This window comes from Chaetomium fimeti, assembly GCF_033439085.1.
Source record: "Chaetomium fimeti strain CBS 168.71 chromosome Unknown B0H64scaffold_1, whole genome shotgun sequence".
In the NCBI taxonomy this organism is placed as follows: Eukaryota; Fungi; Ascomycota; class Sordariomycetes; order Sordariales; family Chaetomiaceae; genus Chaetomium; species Chaetomium fimeti.
In genome coordinates, this window is record NW_026944329.1 from 648,704 (window position 1) to 670,395 (window position 21,692).

A 21,692-nucleotide genomic window follows, 5' to 3' on the forward strand; every position below is an offset into this window, starting at 1 on the left:
CGTTATACACCTGAACCCATCCATCCTCCCCGTTGCTGCTAAAGGCAAAATACGCCGCTGATAAAAAGAAAAAAGAAGAAGAAAACCACCCTGTACCCGCTATCCCGACCCCGATTCCGATTCCGATGGTGATTCCAATGTGGCCATATCCCCCGCATACCGGACCATAAACTCGCCCAACGTGGGCACGTAAAGCGCAACGTCCAGGTCATCGACATCCGCGTCCAACTCGGTCCCGTGTCTCCAGCCGACCCCCCAGCGTAGAAACCGTAGCTCGGTATCAACCGCGTCCGTCGAGCCACGCCCGCTATCCGTCTCCGTTGCCTCGGAATCACCAAACTCCTGGCTATCCCTGTAAACCCTCGCCTCGTCCGAGCTGCGGTGCCGTTCCAAACCAGAGTCCACAGGCCTCCTCCCGGGGCGCACCGCGTCCTGGTAGGCAAAGAAGGCGTCCCACGAATCCAGCGTGTTGTAAACGCCCTGCAGCGTTTCCGGGTTGGGCAGCAAGGTCGCCGTTGCTAAGCCGCTGTCCGCCGGCTCGCCCCCGGGCTGAAGGAGACTCTCCAGGGCCCGGGAAGAGTCGGTATTTTGAAAAAGACCATCGAAGACCCGGTCGACGATAAGCGCGAGAGATACGTCTGCGTCTCCCAGGCCAGGCGTGGGTCCCTGTCGGTGGTCCCTGTCGCCACAGGCAGCGTCATGCCCCAAGCCCACTCCGCTTCCAACCTCCCTTACCCCCGTCGAGTCCGCGCCACCCTACAAGACGACCCTCCGGGCGTCCTTGAACAGCCCCTCGCTTGGACAGTACGGGCACTTGAACCTGTTACCCTTGCACAGCTTCTGCAGCGTCTCGCGTGCCAGCATATGGCCGCAGGGAATCACCATGGGCGGGTTGTCCTCGGTCGTCTGCTCCTTGGACACTGGGCAGACAAAGATGCTATGGAACAGCATGCTCTCGGGAAGCGGTGTTTCGAATGGAAGCTCCTGCGCAGTTGTCCACTCGGTGCCCTTGGAGCGGGTGGCGAGCATGAATTTCATGAGTCGGGGCAAGGCCAGGGCGCCGGCGGTGACGGCGAGGTAGAGGGGGGATTCTGCCGACAGACCGAGCAGGCTGCAGAACTCGCGGGTAAAGGAGGCGGCGACATCGGTAAAGGCGGTGGAGATGGCGGCAAAAGTCATGTGGTAGGGGGAGTCCGGGAGGTTGGGGGCGAAGACCATGGCCGCCGCGAGCTGTCGGATCTCACGTAGGTGGCGGGCTTGGAAGCGGCCGAAGTGCTGGCGGGCATAGGCGAGCGCGCCCGGGCGGCCATTGTGTTCGTCGTCGGGGAGGTTGTTGACGGAAGGGCCTTTGAAGAGCCAGACGTATTGAAGCTTGGAGAGCTCGAACTCGAGATTGCTGCCGCGGGCTTCGAGCTCGGCCGAGTTCGAACGCGCCCATTCGATAGCGGGGAGCAGGTTCTGTGCTTTTAGCTGCTGTAGGATTGTGTACATTTCGGCAAACTTGTCTTGGAGTTCTTGAGAGTGGAGAGACGAAAGGTCATAATCGTCATCGTCGGGGGCGACCGGAGATCCATTCGTGTTGGTGTGGGTTTCAGCGGCCTCTTCATCCTCGTCCTCATCTTCACCCTCGTCCTCGTCATCGTCCTCGTCCATGGGTTCACTAAAGGTGGAAGGAGGGGCTGGTGGGGTCTTGGTTTGGACTTCGTTTATGAAGGTCGAGGCGACTGTGAACTGGCCCTCTCGCAGCAAGTGCATGGCGATGGCCCGGTTTATTAGAGGTAGACGGTCCTCCATACCGTCATCGTCCGTGGGCAATTGTTTAAGCGGGAAGTGCTGGAGGCGAACGCATGTTAGAGCCTCGTACGAGGGCGGCTGGGGCGGAGGGAATGGGTACATGCCTTGTCTAACGACCTTCCAACCTTCTTGTGTGACGACGAGGCCGCCTTCAGGTCGTCGTTGATTTTCCCGAACGCAAACTTGATAGGGTTCTGAAGCTTCGTCATGTTTAGACTCGCCGTATGAGGGTCCATGGCTGGTGGCGCCCATGTCAGTGGCCTGCTTTCCATCAAGTCGTCTGGGAGGACGAGGAGGGGGGGGGGTCGGGGATACCAACCTCCGGCGATCCGCTCCCGAGCATCACTGAGCAGCTCGATGACCTGGTCGACATCGCTGACAGCTGATGAGAGCCTGGGCAAGCTGCTCGCTTTAGACAGCTCGTCCAAGAGGGACTCCAGCCTGTGTTTTGCCTCCATTGTTATAAACTTGGTGTTCGGGTGGTCGGATGCTTAGGTCCTCGAGTCCGTGAGTGGTAGGTAGGTGCGCACGGTGCGGTGCAACAGTGGGCTATGGCGCAAAGGCGCCCAGCATTGTCTTGCCGGCGGTAGAGTAAGGGATGTTGGTGAAGGTGGGTTGGTAGGTTGTCGCCGGCGGGGTCGGACCTCTGTGGTGACGCCTGACCTTATCCAAGTTCAAAGTTCGTTGTGCAGTTCTGGGTTGTCACGTTGTGGACTGCATTGCTCTGGCCAAATCGAGATCGGTCCATAGGTAGGTACCTCCCCCCCAGCGCTCGGCTCTGCAAGCGGGCCTGCAGTTCCGGCGCCGCGCTTGGATGGCAGGCGCTAATTTGCTGCTCAAATGACGTCGGGTCCCTCGCTGCAAGCACCAGGTCCTTCCATCCCAAGCCCACTGGCGGTGTCTGGTAAAATACCTGGCGAGTACAGTACAGTACTATAATACACTGCGAGTACCATACACAGTACACTCAATGCGCAGAAATCGGTGTTGGTCTAGCCCCCAGGGCCTTGAATCCCACAGACGGCATTGCATCACATGCCTGCATGCCTGCCTGCGCCCGTGAACCAACACCATTCCATCCTGGGGTGCGACTGCCGTTCTAGGTAGCTTCCAGCAGCACAGCAAAACTCGTGGAAGTCTTCATCTCGTCCCTTGTCCCTCTGAACCCAACAGTGCGGCATATTGCATATTGCCCCGATCATTCCCCTCACCGCTCCTGTTAGCCCCACGATAGGCCCTGGACTTTGGCGCTTTGTGTTTCGCTAACTTGGCCGTGGTCCCTGCCGTTGACATGGATGTACCCCCCCGGGGCGCCGTTACTGGGTCCCTGTTATGCTCAATTGCCCTGTTGACGTCGACGGAGCACCCGACATCATGTCCCTCCGCCTCTCTTTCCCGACCGCCGTAGATCCAAGGGCGCACCGGGAAGAGGAACTGACGCTGGCCCGCACAGCTTCGTATCACAACCACCAGAGAAATGCGAAGTCGGCCGCGCCAGATACACCGGACGGCGCTGCCATGAGCAGCGCTCTTCCTCTTCCGGCCACCCATAGCACGGGTCGGCGCCGTGTCGTTCTCCCGGATCCCGTCGCCTTCAAGTAGGCTTCATTCGATCACGCAACAGCGCACACCCCCAGGGCGACTAACAGCTCTTGTGTAGGTTCTTAGAAAGCGATCCCTTGGTTGCCGTTGTCGAGCGCAGACATGTCCTCCCCGGCTACGAGCTCTACCTGGTCGAGCAGTGGGCGTGCTCGCGCCAGTCACCCACGCTCGTCATTGCCACCTACACGGGCGACCCGAGACACTCGGTGGTCGTTGGCGTGTTGGAGGTGCCCGCAGACGAGAGGGACTGGTCGCCGAGGTTGAGGGTTTACTTCCGAGCCATCCACCAATATCACGCACGGCCCAAGGAAACCGAAATTGGGGAGCTCATGGTCACAAACCTCAGCAGTTTCCCCTCCGCCCTAACTGTTATTCCCGTACCAGAAGGCGACATACGGAAGCATCGCCAAGAGTTCATCGTCAACGAGGACTTGAAGCGGCTGGGCTGTTCGGGACGGTCCGGTCTCACGCTGACAGAGCCAACATCGGCCACCCGAGCCAAGTTCATGCAAATGTACAAGACCAGCGATAGGATACCCTTCGTCGACGCTGTCCTCGAGCTTGTCAAGTTATGTCAGGTGGCCCTCTTCCTGTTCGGCATGCTTGAGCAGGAGTACATGGACGGTCTGCTCTGCGACGTCACGGAGAAAGCCATCAACGACTGGTGGACCGAGATCGGCACCGAGTACTTCAACATCGAGCCGGCAGACGGCATCCTAGGACCAACCACAGTCGCCGCCCTGCTCGGTACCCTTTTGGGTTCAAGGAATCGGCTCAGCTACTGGGGTGCTCCGGTGTCCAAGGATGTTTTCGATATTGAATGCACGAAAAAAGGCGTTGGCACCTTCCAAAAGGCCATGAGGCTGGAAAGGACGCGCCGCCTTGACCGGCAAACCCTACACAAACTACACGGCGTAACGGCCAAGGCAGCGGCAGGCGACGGCGGATGGGGTGTACAGAGGGCCGTCAAGTCCACAATGGCCGAGATAGGCGGAAAGCGCGGCGAGCTGGTCATAGGTATGGTGGGCGGCCGAGACAAGGCCAACATCGGAGACATCGAAACTTTGGACCTAAACAAGGTCATCAGTTTGGCCTCCGGAGAACGCTCGAAATTCCTCTGGCACGGAAAGCCAAAAAAGACCCTTCTGGACCACGAGCATGACCATACCCCATCAGCGTTCGGAAAGGAGCTCAGAGACGAAATAAGCCCTCAAGTGGGAAGCAGGAGAACACAATCAGCACCAATAGAGGAAGAGCCGGAACCCAGCAACAAAGAAGACTCCCCTGCACCCTGCCCTCCCCCCCAGCCAACAAACTCCTTGCCCATCGGCGCAGACGCTCCTGGTGGCGACCGAGATGCCCTACGAAAGAACGTTTTCAAGAGCGTCGCCGGGAAAGTGAACGACGCCCGTTCGGGGCTGGGGCGCATTAGGGACGCTGTTGGCGGCAGCCGAAGAGGGCACGCCGGCCGGCCTTCTAAGGACGAGACCCCGGACACGGCCATGAGCGGGTACTCTAGCCCGAGTATTGCGACGCTGGCCCAGTCATCAGCTATTGTGACGAGCCCGGTCGCCGTTGGCAAAACCTTCTCATGGAAGGTCAGGCCGGAAGACTATCCCCCCGCCGTAAGAAACGGCGAAACTGCTGAGTCGGCACCTTCAATACCTACTTTCTGTGTTGACGAAACTGGAGACCAGTTGACCGCCAAGGATTATGCCCAACCCTACGGGGTGCCCTTCCAAACGCTCGAGGAGAAGGACAGGTTAGAGTGCGCGCTCGCCGAGATGGCGAAAGACGTCCGCAGTACCAATGTCTCTGCCCCGGGCTCAGTTGTGGCCGATGGAGACTTGCAGGGGCCCGTCCTCGCCATTGAGCGGAGTTCTGACGGACCGCTCTTGTCCCTGCAGCGTCGTCGCAGCATCGACTGCATCGCCTCCCTCAACCGCCGCTTCGGCGAGGCCCGGTACCCACGACGGCTGTCATTCAGCGCGGCCGAGGACGCCATCCTCTATTGGGAAGACCTCATTACCCTGACCGACACACAGCCAGGCGCCAACGACCTGGCAAGCCTGCGCTCACAAGCGGAACTGTCCTACAGCCTCTACACACGCCTCCAGCGGATCCAAACGGGCCTCGCGCCCTGGGCGTCGGGGAAGCTCTCAGCGGTCACCGCACTCGACCAGGCCCTCGGAGCCCAGCAAACAGAACTCCAGGCCCTGCACGACGCCATGGAGGAGGCGTACCAGCGCGCCCGGCACGGCAGCGGCGAGTTGGTGGCCGAGGAGCGCGGCCGCCTGGCCGAGGCGGTCAAGGACGTCGAGATGCTGGCCGCCAAGCTGGAGTACGAGATCGGCGCGCTCGTGTCGCGCGTGAACGAGGTCGAGGACGGGGTCGCGCACTTCGAGGCCCAGGTCGAGGACGTCGAGCGCCGGGCTGACGAGCTGAGGGAGGTGCTCGAGACGGAGAGCTGGGTGCACTGGTTCGTGAGGACCGCGACCGGGATTGGGACGGGGCCGAATATCACGAGGGGGGTCGCCGTCCAGTCAAATGGGGGAGGGTGAGAGCTGCCGGGGGTTTTGTACTGGATAGGTGGTCGACAGTCTGGTCGGGTGGGTAACAGTGGGTTGGAGGATGGCGTTGGGCGTTTTTAGAGAGGGTTGCATTACGCAGTGGCATTGGTTTTATGGGAGCATTGCATGGGATGCGATATTGGATAGCCCAAGCAGTGATAAATAGCGTCGGCGCGCCAGCGGAGAAGAGATGCCATGGTTACAATCCCGCCCCATCCGTGGTCTCACCGGACCTCTAGTTACTCCTCCCGTGTTCAGTCGGTTCTATTGTACACGCCGTAGCCCAAACCGCAGACCCGGCCATCGTCATCGGTCCGCAGACCATCTAGGTACCCGCCAGCCAGAACCAGTAAAACTGCCCAAAACAACAGAGATATCATAGCTCCATGCCCCGTCCCGTCCCGTCCTGTCCCGTCCCATATCCGTACACGCTCGACTCGACTCGGCAAATCCATCCACCTCCACCAGGCCAGCCTCCAAAAAAGGAGGGTAAACCCAATCAAACGACCAGGCACTGGTTCTACTCTGCCCTCCACCCAGGATCAGAAGCCTGTATATGTATCATCCATCCATCCCCATCCATTCCCACCCAGCCCCAGCCCCAGCGACCCAATCGGCAGGGTGACAGAGTTTACATCCCCCCGCCGCCGAACCCGCGCGCCGCGCCCTCCTTCTGCAGCTGCTCCGAGATGGTCGTGTGCGCCTCAAAGAACTTGGCCGAGCACCGGTCCAGGCACACGGCCTCGCCCTTGGAGAGGTCGGCCTCGCGGTACGACTTGTCCACGCACTTGGACGTGCAGACTTTGAGCATCCTGTTTGGGGGTTGTGTGTTAGTTTTTTTTGAGGTGGCCGGGGTGGGGTGGTGGATTGGGGGAGCTGGGTTGGGATCTTGAAACGGGAGGGGGGAAAGATGTGAGCTTACCGTGTGTGCATCTCGGCAATCACCTTGAGCTCGTTCTCGACCGCTGCGATCTTCTCGGCGGAGGTGGGCTGCGGACGGCCGAGGCCTAGGAAGGACATTTTGGCGGTTGGGGGGGTATTTTTGGTGATGGTGTCGGATTAGAGGGTTGTTTTGCGCTGCGCCGGTCTGTGATGGCTAGTTAAGGGATTTAGTTGGTGTTGTAGTTGTCGTTTGTCGGCTTCTGTTTAAGGCCTGGATTTGGATCTCGATGTGAACGCAGCGGTTTTGCTCGTCATGCCAAGCCCGGGACATTCTCGGCAGAACCACCAAATGAGTGCCAAGATGGCCATTGTGCAGCGCTGGTTGGCTGGTTTCTGGGATCCATCCCCGCAAAAAAGTTACAAAAAGTTAAACTTCCAGGCACAACTTTGCATTTGTCTCCAACCTGGGACAACCTCAACTTCTCAGAGTTCGAGGAACACCAAACAATTGTGAGTAACGATTCCTATTTTTTTTTCCCAATGTAGACTCCAATGATGAACCGCATCATCAAGAACCGTTGCGACTGACGCGCTTGCGCGTATGATCAAAATGCCTATTTTCTGACTTATCTACTTCCCCTCGTGGTCTCTTTTTGCATGTTACGTTATGCAACACCAGCTAACCTGGCTTGCTTTCTACTACCAGACGATGCAATGAGGCCAACCCCGCGTCTCCAGTTCCTGCGCCCGTACTCCTGGAAGCCCGCGGGTCTGCCCAACCCGGCTTACCTACGCTTCTTCCACTTGGCCCGGCAGCAGGAGCTGGAGCAGGCCAATGCCCTCAAATACCCCCGCCTCCGTCACCATGGCCCGCCCATGCGTATCCCGGACTTCCGCGAGAAGTACGCCGGTATTCAGCAGGGCGCCGTTGCCGAAGAGGATGTGACACTGCACGGCCGCGTGGACTCCATCCGCCGCGCCAGCTCCAAGCTCGTCTTCCTCGACATAGGGAGCGAGTTTGAGCGCGTGCAGGGCGTCTGCAACTTTGGCAAGCTCGTAGATGGGACCACCGTCCCCGGGTTAAAAGGGCTTGCCGCGCTGCTCAAGCGAGGGGATATCATATCAATCAAGGGGAAGGCCACGCGGACACCAACTGGCGAGCTCACCATTCAGGCGACGCACCTCCCCGAGATCCTGACCCCGGGTCTGATCCCACTCCCTACCAAATTCATCGACGAAGAGTCTCGGATGCAGCATCGGCACATTGATATGCTCGTGAATCCTCGGACGAGGGATATCCTGCGGCTACGGTCTTACCTTACCAAGTACCTGCGCGATTTTCTGCACGAGCGAGACTTTCTCGAGTTCCAGACCCCTATCTTGGCTGGTGATGCCGGCGGGGCCAGCGCCCGCCCCTTTACCGTCTCCGCCAAAACGGTATCCAGAGATGTCTCCCTCCGGATCGCCCCTGAGCTCTGGCTCAAACGCCTTGTCGTGGGCGGCGTAGACCGCGTGTTTGAGCTCGGTCCAGCCTTCCGCAACGAAGGCATCGACCAAACGCACAACCCCGAATTCACCATCTGCGAATTCTACCACGCCTACGCCAACCTCTCCGATCTCATCTCCCTCACCGAGGACCTCATCCGCGGCGCAGCCGCCCACTGCCAGGCCCTCGTCTCCACCAAACTCACCTCCCTCCCACCCATCGATCTCCCCACCTTCGAGCGGCCCTTCCAACAAGCCGAATTCATCCCCACCCTCGAAGAAACCCTCGGCTTCACCCTCCCCACGCTCACCTCCCCGACCGCCCTCCCGGACCTCCTATCCCTCCTCAAAGAGCACAACATCCCCGTCGACACCACCACCACCACCCCGGACCTCCCGCACCTCCTCGACCACCTAGCGGCGACCTACATCGAGCCGCGCTCCGCGCACGGCCCGCTCTTCGTCACCCACCACCCGGTCTGCATGTCGCCGCTCTCCAAGTCCTTCGCCTGCCCGCGCACGGGCCAGGCCGTGTCGGCCCGCACCGAGCTCTTCATGGCCGGCCGCGAGCTGGCCAACATGTACGAGGAGGAGAACGACCCCTTCGAGCAGCGCCGCAAGTTTGCCGAGCAGCTCGCCGCAAAGACCGCCGCCGACACGGGAGATGCCGTGAGTGCTGTCGACGAGAGCTACGTGCGCGCTCTCGCGAGCGGGTTGCCGCCTACGGGAGGCTGGGGGTGTGGTGTAGAGAGGCTGGTCATGCTGTTCAGCGGGACGGGGCGGATTGCGGATTGCCTGAGCTTTGGGACGTTGAGGAATGTGGTTGGGTTGTCTTCTGCCGCTACTGCTGCTGGTGCTGGGAAGGGAGTTGAGGACGTGGTGCTGGAGCCGGGTGCGGAGGAGAAACAGGGGAAGGCATCTTCTACCGGAGTGGAGTGATGGTGATGGTGGTGATGTATGTGCGTCAGTGTAAGACTTTGTACTTATATCAGCTGCGCTTGTATACAAAAGAACTAGATACCCCCTTATTGATATTACCCCACGAAAAGCCATGGGGTTAAAACCCGGAAGCATCACCGTGGAGTCAAATGATTCAGATATCTCGGCCGCTGGATCACGTGTTCATATCATACCATCACACACGAAGCAAGATCGAGACCCCAAGAAAGTAAACCGCACTTGTCCTACAGAAAAGGCAAGACTTCTCTCTAAAATAGGGAGGGGAGAAACTGAATCCCAAAGTAACTAAGTAGCAAAGCAAAGTGGCTTCCGGCGGCAAGATATCCCATCCATCCATCCATGCATTCATTCATCGCGTTCCCCCCGATCCCATACCATACCAACGCCAATTTTCATGTTCCCGCCCCCCGAAACTCCCTAGTTATCCTATCCATCCTTGTTGTGAACTGATCTCCAACTCCGGACCTAACGCCGCGCCATGTCGTGATGTGATGCCTGCCTTTACCAACCTCCAACGCCAGTGCCGATGCCGATGATGCAAGTATGCGAGCCGGAAACACGGCCAGATTATGCACTATGCCGATGCCGGTGCCGAAAGGACTGGCTCCATGTGGAATGAAAAGAAAAACGAAAAAGAAAAGCGGCCAGAGAAGCAGCCAGAAAAGAAAGCGGACTCGGGACCCTCCGTCCTGCTGCATACCTCTACCGGCCATCCCCCACCACCCCTCCCCTTCCACCGGAGAGATGGGAAACACAAAGGGACAGGTACAGGTTGTCCACAAGGGTGAGATCTGTTCGGCGAGTGCCGCAAAAAAAAAAAGACACAAGTAATCCGTGGTTTGGAAGGCATGCATGTGCCTCCAGTCAATGTGAGAAGTCGAGAAGAACCCGCACTACGACAGAAGATGGTGGTGTGACGATAGACAGGCTTACTGCCAGAAGCCCTCCTTTCTGAAGCCATAGCCGCTCATCCGACTATGCTCATCCAGTAGACGATTGTACGCCACCGGATCCACACCCGGGTCGGGTATGGGCTTGTCCAGGTTGAAAGGCTTGCGGGTCAGCGTCGACATGGACCACAAGCAGTCCTCGATGAGATTAAGCTGCGTGGCGTACGAGGTTTTGTCCTCTTTGTTTTGCTTGAGCCACTCACGCTCCTGGACCCTTTTGCGGTACTCGGGCATCTTGCGAGCGCGCTTCAGCTCCCGTTCGAAGGCGGGATGTTGATCGTCGGTGATGTTCGAAGGCAGGTTACCGAGTCGATCCTCTGCCACCTTGTCTCGATACTCTTGGAACCAAATATCGGTGAAAATCTTGTCGCTCAGTTCCGTCCATTCCCAACGGCTCTCAAAATGTTCCTGCGCCTCAGCGCCGTAGTTGGGATCGGTAGAGTCACTAGCGCTGAGCGGTATGGTGCAGGGGTGGCTGCGCTGAGGACCCCCCCTTCCTATAATCAAAGGCCGCGGTAGCCGCAGCTCGATCCCAGCGCCAGCGAGCCATCGAGGCTCGGATCGGGTTGAGACTACTAGGCGGTGGAGGGCAGTACAATGGTTCCGGTGGTGTACCGGTTCCCCAGTCGTACGCGGCCGTGCTTTGCGGCGGGGGGTTAAAGTCGAGGAAGTACTCCCTTACCCAGTCCGCGCACCGAACATCTTCCAGAGCCTTATCCAAAGTCGATTTCTTATACGAGAGCAGTTTCCTGAGGTTCGTCCTGGGTAGATTAAGTCCAGATCGCCATTGCTGAAGAGCGCTCTCTTGCCAGAGCCGGAGATGGCTGTCTTCCATCATCTCGACATACCTCACCATCTTGCATCCCCAGCAAGTGTCGCGCCGGAGAGGAAAGAGAGACACGGGGTAGGTCGAACCGCACATGCGGCACTCCTCCGAACTTCGCCAGTACTTCCCGGTCATCTCATATGATCGATATCTCGCCATGGTGGCGGGCATCCTGGGGTGCGTCTGGTTGTCCCCGGTCAAGGCGGCCGTGAGGTCGTCCGCAAACCTGTCCCAGATGATCTCGGCGGACTTTTTGCCCACGGCCAGTTCATGCTCGCGGGTCATCAGAGTCTCCCGAGCCTTTAGGGCCCAGAGGACGTCGGGACCGGGCAGCCGGCGAACAAAGGCCCAAAAGGACGAGCTATCACTGAGCAGGTCCATGCCCACCGTTCGGGCTAGGTCCCGGCACTGCAGAATCAAGGCAAACACGGCCTTGGGCGTGTTAAACGTCGGCTCATTATGAGTCACGCCGTATGTACCCAGGCGTGCACCTGATTCAGGTCCGGAAAAAAAGAAGGGCGAGAAGTCCAGGCGGATGTACGCCCTGGTACCCTGCCGGGTTTTTTTCTGCTGTGTTTTTCTCCGTTGGGTTCCCTCTCGTCCAGCATTGTTTCTCGAGGTTTCAACCTGTGCCTGCGCCTCCAACCCCGACATCTTCTGTTTGGGCATTTTGGCCCAGGGGTCGTTGGGCATCGTACGAGACGGCCTGTCTTCCAAGCGCCGCGGGTGGCGTTTGATGACTCCGAGCAATGGCCTCAACTTGGTCACGTCGAGAAGCAAGCACCGAGTGATCGTGACTGTCGTCAGCCTCGGCATCGTGTTGATCATGAGCTCAAACATGGCGACGTCAAAGAAGGGGAGCTGATCCAAGACGATGGAACGGAACGTCGATGGTATTTGCGCAATAGCGCGGCCTACCAAACTCACAGTTAGCATTGGTTCCAACGGTGAAATTAGAGGACATACAAAGCTGCATCATGTGCCAGAAGTCGGTCATGTAAGGTTTCTTGGGGCACCTCGGCTCGTCCGAGGTTGGGCTGATGATCAAGGTGTTGGACCGAAAGCCGCCGCCCTGAATGATATGGCCCTCCTCGTCTTGTTTCTTGGCATAGGGCTCAGTAGGGAAGACGCCCCCTCTAAAGTCCCAAACGTCCTACCCATAAACGTTAGCACCGCGGGCTAGGGATTGCATTCAGGGGGTAGGATAGGACGCACAAATTTGGCCCGCGTACAGGCGGCCACCCGTTTGCAGGACATGGCCAGTGCCGTGATATCACGGACGCTGGGGCTAATCAAATCGATTATCATGCCGCTAAGCTCGGAGACTTGCAGGAGCCGGACCAGAATGGAGTTATCGTTCACCGAGGTGATCCTACCAGCATCGACAGCCGAATTCTATAATAGGGTCAGCACGGCTGCTGCGGTAGCCCCCTAGAGAATCAAACTTACCGCGATGAAGAGCTTGGGTGAGCCGGACTGGTTGATGTTTGCCAGCCTGGCCCTGAACAGGTCCGGCTCGCCTGCCTGCCAGTACCGATCGTGTAGCGCCTGCAGTTCCTCCCCCGCCATTTGAGAAGAGGGCAAGCGAAGCTGGCGCTTACGGCTTCGAGCCATCTCCTTAGTCCATTCAACCTCGACGTTAAGGCCAGGCATTGAATGATAGACGGGACGGTCATAGCCCCAAGCGCAGTAATCGGTTAGCGGTTTGGGCTTCAAATAAGGTCTGGTCAGCTTCTTGGAAGGTGGCGGAGGATGGTGTCAAGCAAATGGACGAACGGTCACTTACGTATTTCGGATCCAGGTCCCACGGCATCCTCGCACCTGGTTCTGGGACCTGTGTCTATGGGACGTTAGTGAGCTTGATTGAAGAACAGAGAGAGGGGGAAAATGCCATGTGAAACCAAAAAGCCAAACATACCTGAGGACTGATCACCTGAGGATTGTTCATTTTCCTAGAGCCTTTCTGGGCGTTGCTCTCCTTGGCCTGTCGATTCGGACGAACGTGGCGGTCGGGGAGGTCCAGCTTAGCGGTTTGGGTTTTGGGCGCTGGAGCCGCTTTATTCTTGTTTTTGCGACCGCCCTTCCGCGACTGGTTCTTCTGCTGCTGTTGTTTGGGCCTTTGGGTCTGTCTCTTCGGCTTCTGATTTTCTTGGGACTGCAGAACGGAACTGGAGTCAGCATTTTGGGCCTTGCGGCCTTTGTTCGATCTTCGAGCCATCGTAGAGAGTAGATGCGATGGAATGATGATGGATTCGGGATGACGATGAATTCGAGAAGAAGATGGTTTTGAGGGGGGGAATGTGCCGTTTGGTCTAGAAGCAGGCAGAGGACCGGAAGCGTGACTCGGACCCTAGGGTCACCGGACACCCATCAAACGCAATGAGAATCCAACAGCTCGCTCAGACCTGTTGCACAAATCTGTGGGCCCTGGCAGGTTCTGAATGGGAAAGAGCTACCCAGTACCGCGCTCGAACTCACAGTGGGTACCTGCCTCAGTACCCGAGCTACCTGGGTACCTACCTAGGTAGCCAGGTAGGTAAGCTGGCGTTGCAGATGGGATTGGAAGTTTTGAAGGGGGAGGATAGGGTGGTGGTCTTTGGTCCCCCCTTCGCGCGGGGAACGCCTCGAAATAAATACGAGACGGGCTCTGCGAGAGTGACGGTATCAAGAGCAAATAGGAAAGAATCCATGACTTACAAGGCTTTCGGCGGCGGGCGAGCGGGTTCGTGCAAAGGAGGCGAAGAAGTTGAGGTTGGGAAAAGAGGGAGGCTCTACAACAAGGGCGGGGAGTGACTGGTCAGTGCCAAGTGGTAGGTCGGACAGCAATGGGTTCTAGGTTTCCACGGCGAAAGTTGTGGGATAGGGGCATACCTAATAACTCAGGGTTTATGCCAGAGAAACTAGCCTGTGCTCGGATCAAAGCGGTTGGACCTCCTATTACAGCGCAAAGAGTAACTACGCCCTCATACTTGACCCAATCCCGACCGGTTCCTGTTATTGTTATTGTTCCTTGACTTCTTCCATCTGCACCAACTTTCAAACCTATCGCCCATTCGTAGTTTGCCTCCGCTGAGCTCCCGCGGTACGGGAAAGAACCTGAGCAGGGGACCCCAGGGTTGGCTGGCTGGTAAGTCTCTCGCCTTGTTAAACACCGGTGTGCCCTCTGAGAATGTCGGCACCGAGAGGCTGCAAGCCGCAGAACTGGCAGGTGTGCCTCTTGTCCCCGTCGACGCCCCGGCAGAAACCCCGGGGTGATAACCTAGTGAATCACACCTGTTGAACACACAAGTGAGGCAGTCGGGTGATAATGTCTTGTTCAACAACCAACAGGATGAGACTGTGACAGCTCACAACATGTGACCCTTGTTACCCGATGTTATCATACTAAAAGGAGCAAAGGCTGTCAACAACCGGGATTGGAAGGGACACGCCATGAAAAAGTGACTATGGAAATGCTGTATTTGACAAGAAACAAATCGTTCCCAGCCCTACTGGAGTGGGTTGACAAAGCGACAAGGAGAAAGATGCAAGAAATCAAAGTTGATCTGCGAACCCTCTTAGTGTGAGGGCCTATAATAAGATAGATGCAGGATGCGTCCTTGCGATGTAAACCATTTCGCCACGTAGGAATAATTGCCCCAGCGGCTAGGATCTAGTTGACCAACAGCGGGTGTCCGGTCAATGTATACATACATACATAGGTTTAAGAGGGTCAAAATCCAGCGTGGCAGAGAGAAGGCCGGAGAGTACCCTCCTTGAGGTGGGATAGCAGAGGGGCGACGTGTCTGTAGAAGCCGACAATCTTGATGTGGAGGAGGAATAGCAGGAAAAAGAAGGCTTCTCACGGGCTGCATAGTAGTTAAGGGATTGTGTCGTCGTTGACATCTGAGACACCCCCGAGCCGACGGTGTTGCGAACGACGTTGCTGTGTCCCCAAGCGTGATGCGGGCGCGAAGCCCAAGGACCCCAGTCTTGATATCCTAGTATTGACATCCCAGCATTACCCCTGACCCCTCCACAGCGAATGCAGCCAGGGGCAGTCTAAGACGGATCCAGGAGCGATGGAATTGGGTCGGTGTTGACATCCCCGGTTACCCCTGAATAAGCCCCTGATTTTAGCAACCTGCTGTGACCGTCGACCGTGAATCGGTGAAGAGATCAACCAGGCGCCTCGACAATGGCAGGGACTGGGAGAAAGAGCAAGGAGGTCTTATCAAAACAATGATCAGACGGCTGCATAATCCGACTTGGAAGTGTTACCTGCCGATAAGGGCCATGCTTGCGATAAGGTGGAGGGGAGCCTCAAAACTCGAGAAAGAAATGAGCAAAGAACGAAAAAGAGAAGCATATTAGACCTAGCCGACTGCTCACTATATTGTCGAGAGCACTTGCTCACAGGGAGTATCTTTAAAAAGAAAGGCAGGCGAATTCAGTCGCTCTACTCTACCTTGAAGGCACAGCCATTTGTCCACCTTCCTCCTGTGGAGGTGACAGAGATCTCTTGATTCCCGCATCACTGAGCTTTGCCCCATTCGCTGCCCCGCAGCATCTGCTTGTACATGTACCAATGTACAACCATACAGCATTGTGGTGCAAACCACGGGACGCCACGGGTGGCCAAACGAGTCGCGTGCCGCTCCTGCTCGATTGGAATGGCTGTGCAACCCGACCCTCCCCTCACCAAGCATCGGCACGGCAGCAACGGAACCGTTGGCCGATGGCGATTGGAGAATTGAGCGGCTGCTCGTCACAAGAGAGGCGCTGGCCGCCTCATCGATTGAACAAGTACGCGATGGTCTGGGCTATCGGCCTGCCGACCTCGGGGGCTTGAGAAAGTTAGCCAAACTCGAGCCAGAGCCTCGAAATGCTGAAGTAGGGGTGGGGGGAGCCGGGAGAAGGCATGAGGCATTGAGCAAGATGCGGGGAGATGAGCGCGCAACAACCACCCTGCAGGTTGGCTGTGCAGACCTGCCACCCTATTCTTGGGAATGAGCAACGAGTGATCTCGTGCAATCGGTCGGAGCTGCGGCCGGTTCAGTTGGCGTGCATAAATGGGCGTGGTAAGGAGCTCTCTGGTCGGGCGAGAGGTGGTCAGGCGGGCAGGTTGAGAGGAGCGCAAGGTACATGTGAGGTTGGCCGAGGCTTGTCCCCCCTCCTCCCCACACATTGGGTAATGCAAGTGGTGGAAACTTGTAAGTCGATATACTTCGGACTGCATTTGAGAAGGTTGATTTGTGTAAACGAGTGTGATGTTGTGTCAGGTCGCGAAGGAGGGATCGGGAGGGATCGGCAGCGGCCGTTATCGATGAGAGGTCGACGAGTGGGTGTGATGGGGAGGATGGCTTTTGCGCAAGTCAGACCCAGGAAAAGTGAGATTTTGAGAGCGAATGATGCAATGATGCAATGTGTCGGCTCTTAATGAACAAAGATGCTCTCATGGGAGCCTCAATGTCGCCATCCCAGAGAGAAAATCACCATCTCCTCTGACGGAGACACGATCCGTCCAGCTTGAGTCACCCGAGGGGGGTTCGGAGGGTTGATGTGACTGAATGGTGGCAGATCCGAAAGTCCATTGTCGGTCAATCATTCCTGGGTGAAGCCCCGCAAGTGGAAACGTTGAAGATCTGGATCAACACTATCAGCGGCGCTAACCTGTAAAGGGAGTAGCGTTCTTTGACCACCCAGCATCCAGGCTCTTCCCGTGTTATCTCCAAGACCGAGAGCTGGAAAGGACATGAGCAAAGAGTGTCGAAATTAATTCTACTTTGTTGGAAGCACGGTCTATATAGGAGTCTAGTATGAATAGAGAGCCGGCTATAGATTTGGAACCTATGCTATTTTCCAGCTTCACCAACAAAGGGAGAAGTAGTTAAACTTTTTGTTGTTGAAGGGCGCGGATTGTGGGTGGAGGGGGGAGGTCAGGACAAGGACAGAGGGGCCCGCCAAGGCCGCAACCCCTAGTTACATGCCATCAACAGGAGACTTCGCTTGTGTTCGAAGGAGACGGGCGGTGAGTCCAGGGGAAAAGCTTGCTGGGAATCAGAAAAAAAATATTGTAGATACGAAGCCCACGATCAAGAGTCAAGCGCCTTGTCTGAAGATTTGGCAACCATGCCGCAGCCCGCCGCTGGTAACGAGATGATGCCCGAAAAGCTTTTGAAACTCCGAGGGATGACATCTGACTGTCGGCATCAAAATTGGTGACGGGAGAAGAATTAGCCAAAGGTCGGACCCGCATCACAGCCCATCCGAAGTGAGGAGGAACCAATCGCTTTAGAGGGGGACACCTTGAAGGCTCGTGGGCGGCACGGGACCCTCAGCAGACTTGCAGCTGTGAGGAATCATGCGAGTTGCATGACCAATGCACACAACCTTGGCTGGCTTGGAGCGAGGCTAGGCCTGTGGGAGGCGTCATGCAGGCTCGAATGATGTTTGCCAGATCTTGACAGTCACAGACTGATCAAGATGCCGACGGAGTCGAGTATTTGAAGGCCCGATAACTTTCTTGCTCCTGGTATCTTTGTTCCGCAGACTGGCCTGTTTGATGCCCCACTGCTCATTGCACGCCGAGCCTATCATCCCAGTCTTCTCGACTCATAGGTAGAGATGGGGAATGGCATCCGATCCGCCGTGCAGACAACTCCGTTGTTGGGAGGATCACGATGGCTCTTTTCAGTGCAGTGGCATTTCTTGTCAGAGAGTACTTGGAAATCTACCGGAGCCTTCTTTCGCGATGAGCCGAGAAACAAGATGCATGAGAGCGGGGGAACCTTCCAGGTTGCTTGAGCCATGATCTGAGGCACACCGACATCTTCAACACTCCCGAAAATCACGTCCGCTTTTCGCATCCCGGCTCGAGTCTGATTCAAATTATGTTTAGTTACTGCGTGGAGCCGATGCAGGAACGCGCTGCGAGGACCCGTGGGTAGGAGAGAAAGGCCTGGACTCGATGATTGAAGCTATAAACGACCTCATTTTCTTTTCATGTGCCGGGAAAGCCTGAACTGCAAGCATTAGAAATCGTCCGAACTCTGATCCGAATCGTCATGTGGACTGTTATGGTATCGATGGCGAAAATGGCAAACTGAACGGCAACGCCATGGAAACGGTGGATCCTCAAATTGATTACGTCCAAACCAAATTTTACAGGTGGAACCTCTGGGCACCGGTAGTGGCCGGCCGGCGGCACCCACACAGTATGCAGGAAACAAAGGGGACTCAGCGACCAGGAGCGGAATTCTTTGTGGTTCTGGATTTGCAGGATCGTCAGGCCAGCTCGAAGCGAACTGAGCAATGGAAGTTACAACTTGTGCACCAGAATAACCGTGGAATGAATTGAAGTGCAAGTTTATGAACGGCAATCAAGCTGTTTACGCAAGCCAACGGCGCTTCGAAAGGTGCCGTGACATGCAAACTGGGGACGGCTGAAGTCGATGGAGACGGTGTTTGATGAGGGCAACCTGGAAAACCGGATCGACAAGGAGACTGGGCGCATCCTGGTGGGGGAGACGAGCAACCTGCAAGCGAAGTCACCCTGACAAGGGCTAGACGCCGCCTGCAGCACTCTCACGGGAGCCAGACGCCTGAATACGGCGTGCATCAGTGGGTTCCATCTTAAACTGCAGGGAGCTGTTCGACATGCAGCGAGCATGCCGGTACTCGCATCTCAGGTACCCCCACTGCTGTGGGCTGACAGAAACCCCAGAGGTGCACTGGCCATTGGGCTGCAGCGTTTCCATGTGGGTCGTCCGCTGGGCTGCAGCTTGAGCGCGTGCAAGGGCAAGCTTGGATCCTTGAATTCTTGGCCAGAAACGGCCTGAAGCAATTTCGTGTTCTGGTCGCGACTCGACCTTGGCCCATCCATTTGACAAGCCGTTGCACGCCCCTTTTGCGAACCCAGGGCACGGCAGCACCTTCCGTGACGGTGATTGGGGCGACTGCCCGTTCTTGCCGCACAGAGCTTGCTTCCGTTTTGAGAACAGATCCAGAATTGAACCAGTCAGAGACCTGGGGGAAGGCAGCAGGGTCTGTCTGGAGGGGGGAGGGGCTGCACAAAGCTACACAGTCGCAGTAGCCAAGTCGTTGCCGTTTTTTCGAGAATGGCCCCAGCCGTTGCCGTCCCATCACAAACCGTGACCTGCCTCGTGCCGAAATAAGTAGCCCCAAGCGGCCATCACGCGGCAGGCCCTCCTTCCTCTCTCTTTCTCTTTTTCCTTTGCACACAACGCGCCTCGTCGATACCCCCAAGAACCAAGTGCAGGCCACGCCGTGATAATAATTCGTCACTCAGAGGCACCTGTTTTTTCTTGCTCTCTGTCTTCTCAGTGATACCCGATACCCATTTTCTAATTTTCTTGAGATACCCTGCTTTTCAAGCAAACCCCCCAAAAACGTCACAATGGCCGACACTCAGAAGCCCGCCGAGGTGCCCAAGGAGACCCCGGTCGCCGAGCCTGTTGTTGAGACTACCCCCGCCGCCGAGACTACCGTCGAGACCACCGAGACTGCTGCTGCTCCCGCTGTCGAGACTACCACCGAGGCTGCCACCGAGACTCCGGCTGCCGCCGAGACCGAGGCCGCTGCCGCCCCGGCTGAGGAGGCCAAGAAGGAGGAGGAGGTGAAGCCCGTTGAGGAGGGCCACCTCGAGCACAAGGGCCAGGGCGCCAACTTCCCCAAGTAAGCCCTACAATCACGTCGCATTGCCATTATTGTGTCGCTAACGCCACAATCAGGAACTTCCTGTACACCAAGCAGCTCTTCTGGTTCGGCTCTGACCCCGTCGACCTCAAGACCCTCAGCTCCTTCAAGGCCGACAAGGTCGCTGATGTTGCGCACCACGTCACCTCGTGGGCCGCTGAGACCGGCAAGGGTCTCCTCTTCTACAGCGAGAAGGGTGACAAGGCCGCTCCCCATGGCGCCATCCACCTGGTAAGACAAATAAATGTTGCGTTTTTTTGTAGTTCCACTGCTAACGTGTTCCAGGCCGACGCTTCGGAGCCTGCCGTCGATGGTTCCAACAAGTTCTTCTTCACTGCCAAGGGGCACAAGCACACTTTCAAGGCTGCCAACGCTGCCGACCGTGACAACTGGGTCGCTCAGGTGAAGGCCAAGATTGCCGAGGCCAAGGAGCTTGCTGCTACCGTCACTGAGTCTGAGACCTACAAGAAGACTCTCGAGGGCCTGAAGCCTGCTCCTGTCAAGAAGGAGGAGAAGGCCCCCGCTGCCGAGCCTGCTGCCGCTGCCACTGAGCCGGCTGCCACTACCGAGGAGGCTACTCCCGCCGCTGAGACGGCTGCCGCTGAGGCCGTCAAGGACGAGCCCAAGAAGGAGGAAGAGAAGGCCGAGAAGGCTGAGAAGGAGGAGCCCAAGCGCCGCTCTGCCAGCCGCAAGCGTGCCTCCATCTTCGGCAACTTCCTCGGCAAGAAGGAGGAGAAGAAGGCCGTTGAGGCTACTGAGGCTAAGCCCGCGGAGGCCGAGACTCCGGTTGCTGAGACTAGCGCCGCCGAGGTCGTTGAGGCTCCCGCCGCTGAGGCTGCCGCTGAGGCCGCTGCTGAGCCTACTGCCGAGCCTGCCACCGTCGAGACTCCTGCTGCCACTGATGCTGCCGCCGAGGCTAAGCCCGAGGACAAGGCTGAGGAGGCCAAGGAGGAGGACAAGAAGGAGGCGGCCGAGGCCCGCCCCGCCCAAGTCAAGCGCACCAGGTAAGCAGGCAATTACTTCAATTCAATTGGCAACTGCTAACAACTCCCCAAAGCATCTTCGGCAACCTCTCCTTCGGCAAGAAGAAGGCGGCTGCTCCGGCTGAGGCTGTTTCTCCTTCCAAGGAGACCCCCGCCACTGAGGCTGTCGCTGAGACTGCCCCTGTGATCCCTGCCGTCGAGACCAGCGAGCCTCTCTCTGCCGAGGTTTCTTCCCCTGCGACTGTCCCCACCGAGGCCGTCGAGGCCCCTGCTGCCGTCAACGGCGAGACCAAGAAGGAGGTCAAGAGCGAGAAGCGCAAGAGCTCGCTGCCGTTTGCCTTCGGCAAGAAGAAGGACGCCTCGTCTGATGAGGAGGCCGAGAAGCCCAAGTCGCCCTCGGCTTTCTCCAAGCTCCGTGCCACCATCAAGGTAAGTTGATCGCAAATGCACCAGGGTTTGGATGTGAGGAGACATGTGAGACTAACACATCCGTAGGGCAAGGGCAAGGCCGAGAAGACCGAGAAGACTGAGGAGAAGACAGAGGAGACCCCCGCTGTCCCTGCCCTTCCCGCCACCGAGGCCGAGACTGAGGCCAAGGCCGCCGAGCCCGCTGCCGAGGATGCCGCCAAGCCTGCCGAGACTGAGGCTACCGCCTCCGCCCCGGCTACCACCGAGGAGGAGACCCCCGCCAAGCCCCTCGAGGCCACCCCGGCTGTGACCGCTGCCGCCTAGGAAGCGACGCGTCGCAGTGCGTGAGGTGCCGGCCTGCTATGATCATGAGCATCGGATCGGACGGGAGATGAAATACGACCCAAAAAATAATTAGAGCGAATTCTCCCAACAACGCACGCCACCATGAGAGGCATAATACCCTCCTTTTTTTACCTCTACCCTCGGGTTTGGTCGGGATCGGATCTGCATTTCGAGATACCCAAGTCAAGAT

At 57.5% G+C, this 21,692-nt stretch overlaps 6 protein-coding genes across 6 annotated transcripts; 3 read left to right on the top strand and 3 right to left on the bottom strand.

The window, feature by feature from the left end:
• Positions 1-487: 487 nt before the first annotated feature.
• Positions 488-2,374, bottom strand: B0H64DRAFT_3586 (CTLH/CRA C-terminal to lish motif domain-containing protein). Its single transcript, XM_062801652.1, has 3 exons — positions 2,114-2,374; positions 1,899-2,032; positions 488-1,833 (listed from the first exon to the last, which is right to left on the bottom strand). Exons 1-3 carry the CDS (start codon positions 2,250-2,252, stop codon positions 757-759), a joined length of 1,350 nt encoding a protein of 449 aa, XP_062663478.1. The 5' UTR covers positions 2,253-2,374; the 3' UTR covers positions 488-756.
• Positions 2,375-3,168: 794 nt separating this feature from the next.
• On the top strand, positions 3,169-5,957 carry B0H64DRAFT_369275 (uncharacterized protein; the record flags this gene model as incomplete). Its single annotated transcript, XM_062802015.1, has 2 exons — positions 3,169-3,392; positions 3,455-5,957. 2 exons carry the CDS (start codon positions 3,169-3,171, stop codon positions 5,955-5,957), a joined length of 2,727 nt encoding a protein of 908 aa, XP_062663479.1.
• Positions 5,958-6,154: 197 nt separating this feature from the next.
• Positions 6,155-7,045, bottom strand: B0H64DRAFT_3633 (Tim10/DDP family zinc finger-domain-containing protein). The gene is made up of 2 exons (XM_062801796.1): positions 6,889-7,045; positions 6,155-6,778 (listed from the first exon to the last, which is right to left on the bottom strand). The coding sequence occupies exons 1-2, from the start codon at positions 6,984-6,986 to the stop codon at positions 6,598-6,600; spliced, it is 279 nt and encodes a 92-aa protein (XP_062663480.1). The 5' UTR covers positions 6,987-7,045; the 3' UTR covers positions 6,155-6,597.
• A 217-nt stretch (positions 7,046-7,262) lies between these two features.
• B0H64DRAFT_421384 (uncharacterized protein) lies at positions 7,263-9,427 on the top strand. The gene is made up of 2 exons (XM_062805530.1): positions 7,263-7,358; positions 7,555-9,427. Exon 2 carries the CDS (start codon positions 7,563-7,565, stop codon positions 9,270-9,272), a length of 1,710 nt encoding a protein of 569 aa, XP_062663481.1. The 5' UTR covers positions 7,263-7,358; positions 7,555-7,562; the 3' UTR covers positions 9,273-9,427.
• Positions 9,428-10,222: 795 nt separating this feature from the next.
• Positions 10,223-13,287, bottom strand: B0H64DRAFT_414134 (uncharacterized protein; the record flags this gene model as incomplete). Its single annotated transcript, XM_062805012.1, has 6 exons — positions 10,223-10,740; positions 10,820-11,983; positions 12,036-12,222; positions 12,285-12,464; positions 12,856-12,909; positions 13,072-13,287. 6 exons carry the CDS (start codon positions 13,285-13,287, stop codon positions 10,223-10,225), a joined length of 2,319 nt encoding a protein of 772 aa, XP_062663482.1.
• A 5,897-nt stretch (positions 13,288-19,184) lies between these two features.
• Positions 19,185-21,690, top strand: B0H64DRAFT_3824 (pleckstrin domain-containing protein). The gene is made up of 5 exons (XM_062802866.1): positions 19,185-19,745; positions 19,802-19,997; positions 20,052-20,770; positions 20,824-21,178; positions 21,245-21,690. The coding sequence occupies exons 1-5, from the start codon at positions 19,468-19,470 to the stop codon at positions 21,479-21,481; spliced, it is 1,785 nt and encodes a 594-aa protein (XP_062663483.1). The 5' UTR covers positions 19,185-19,467; the 3' UTR covers positions 21,482-21,690.
• The last annotated feature ends 2 nt before the right edge of the window (positions 21,691-21,692 follow it).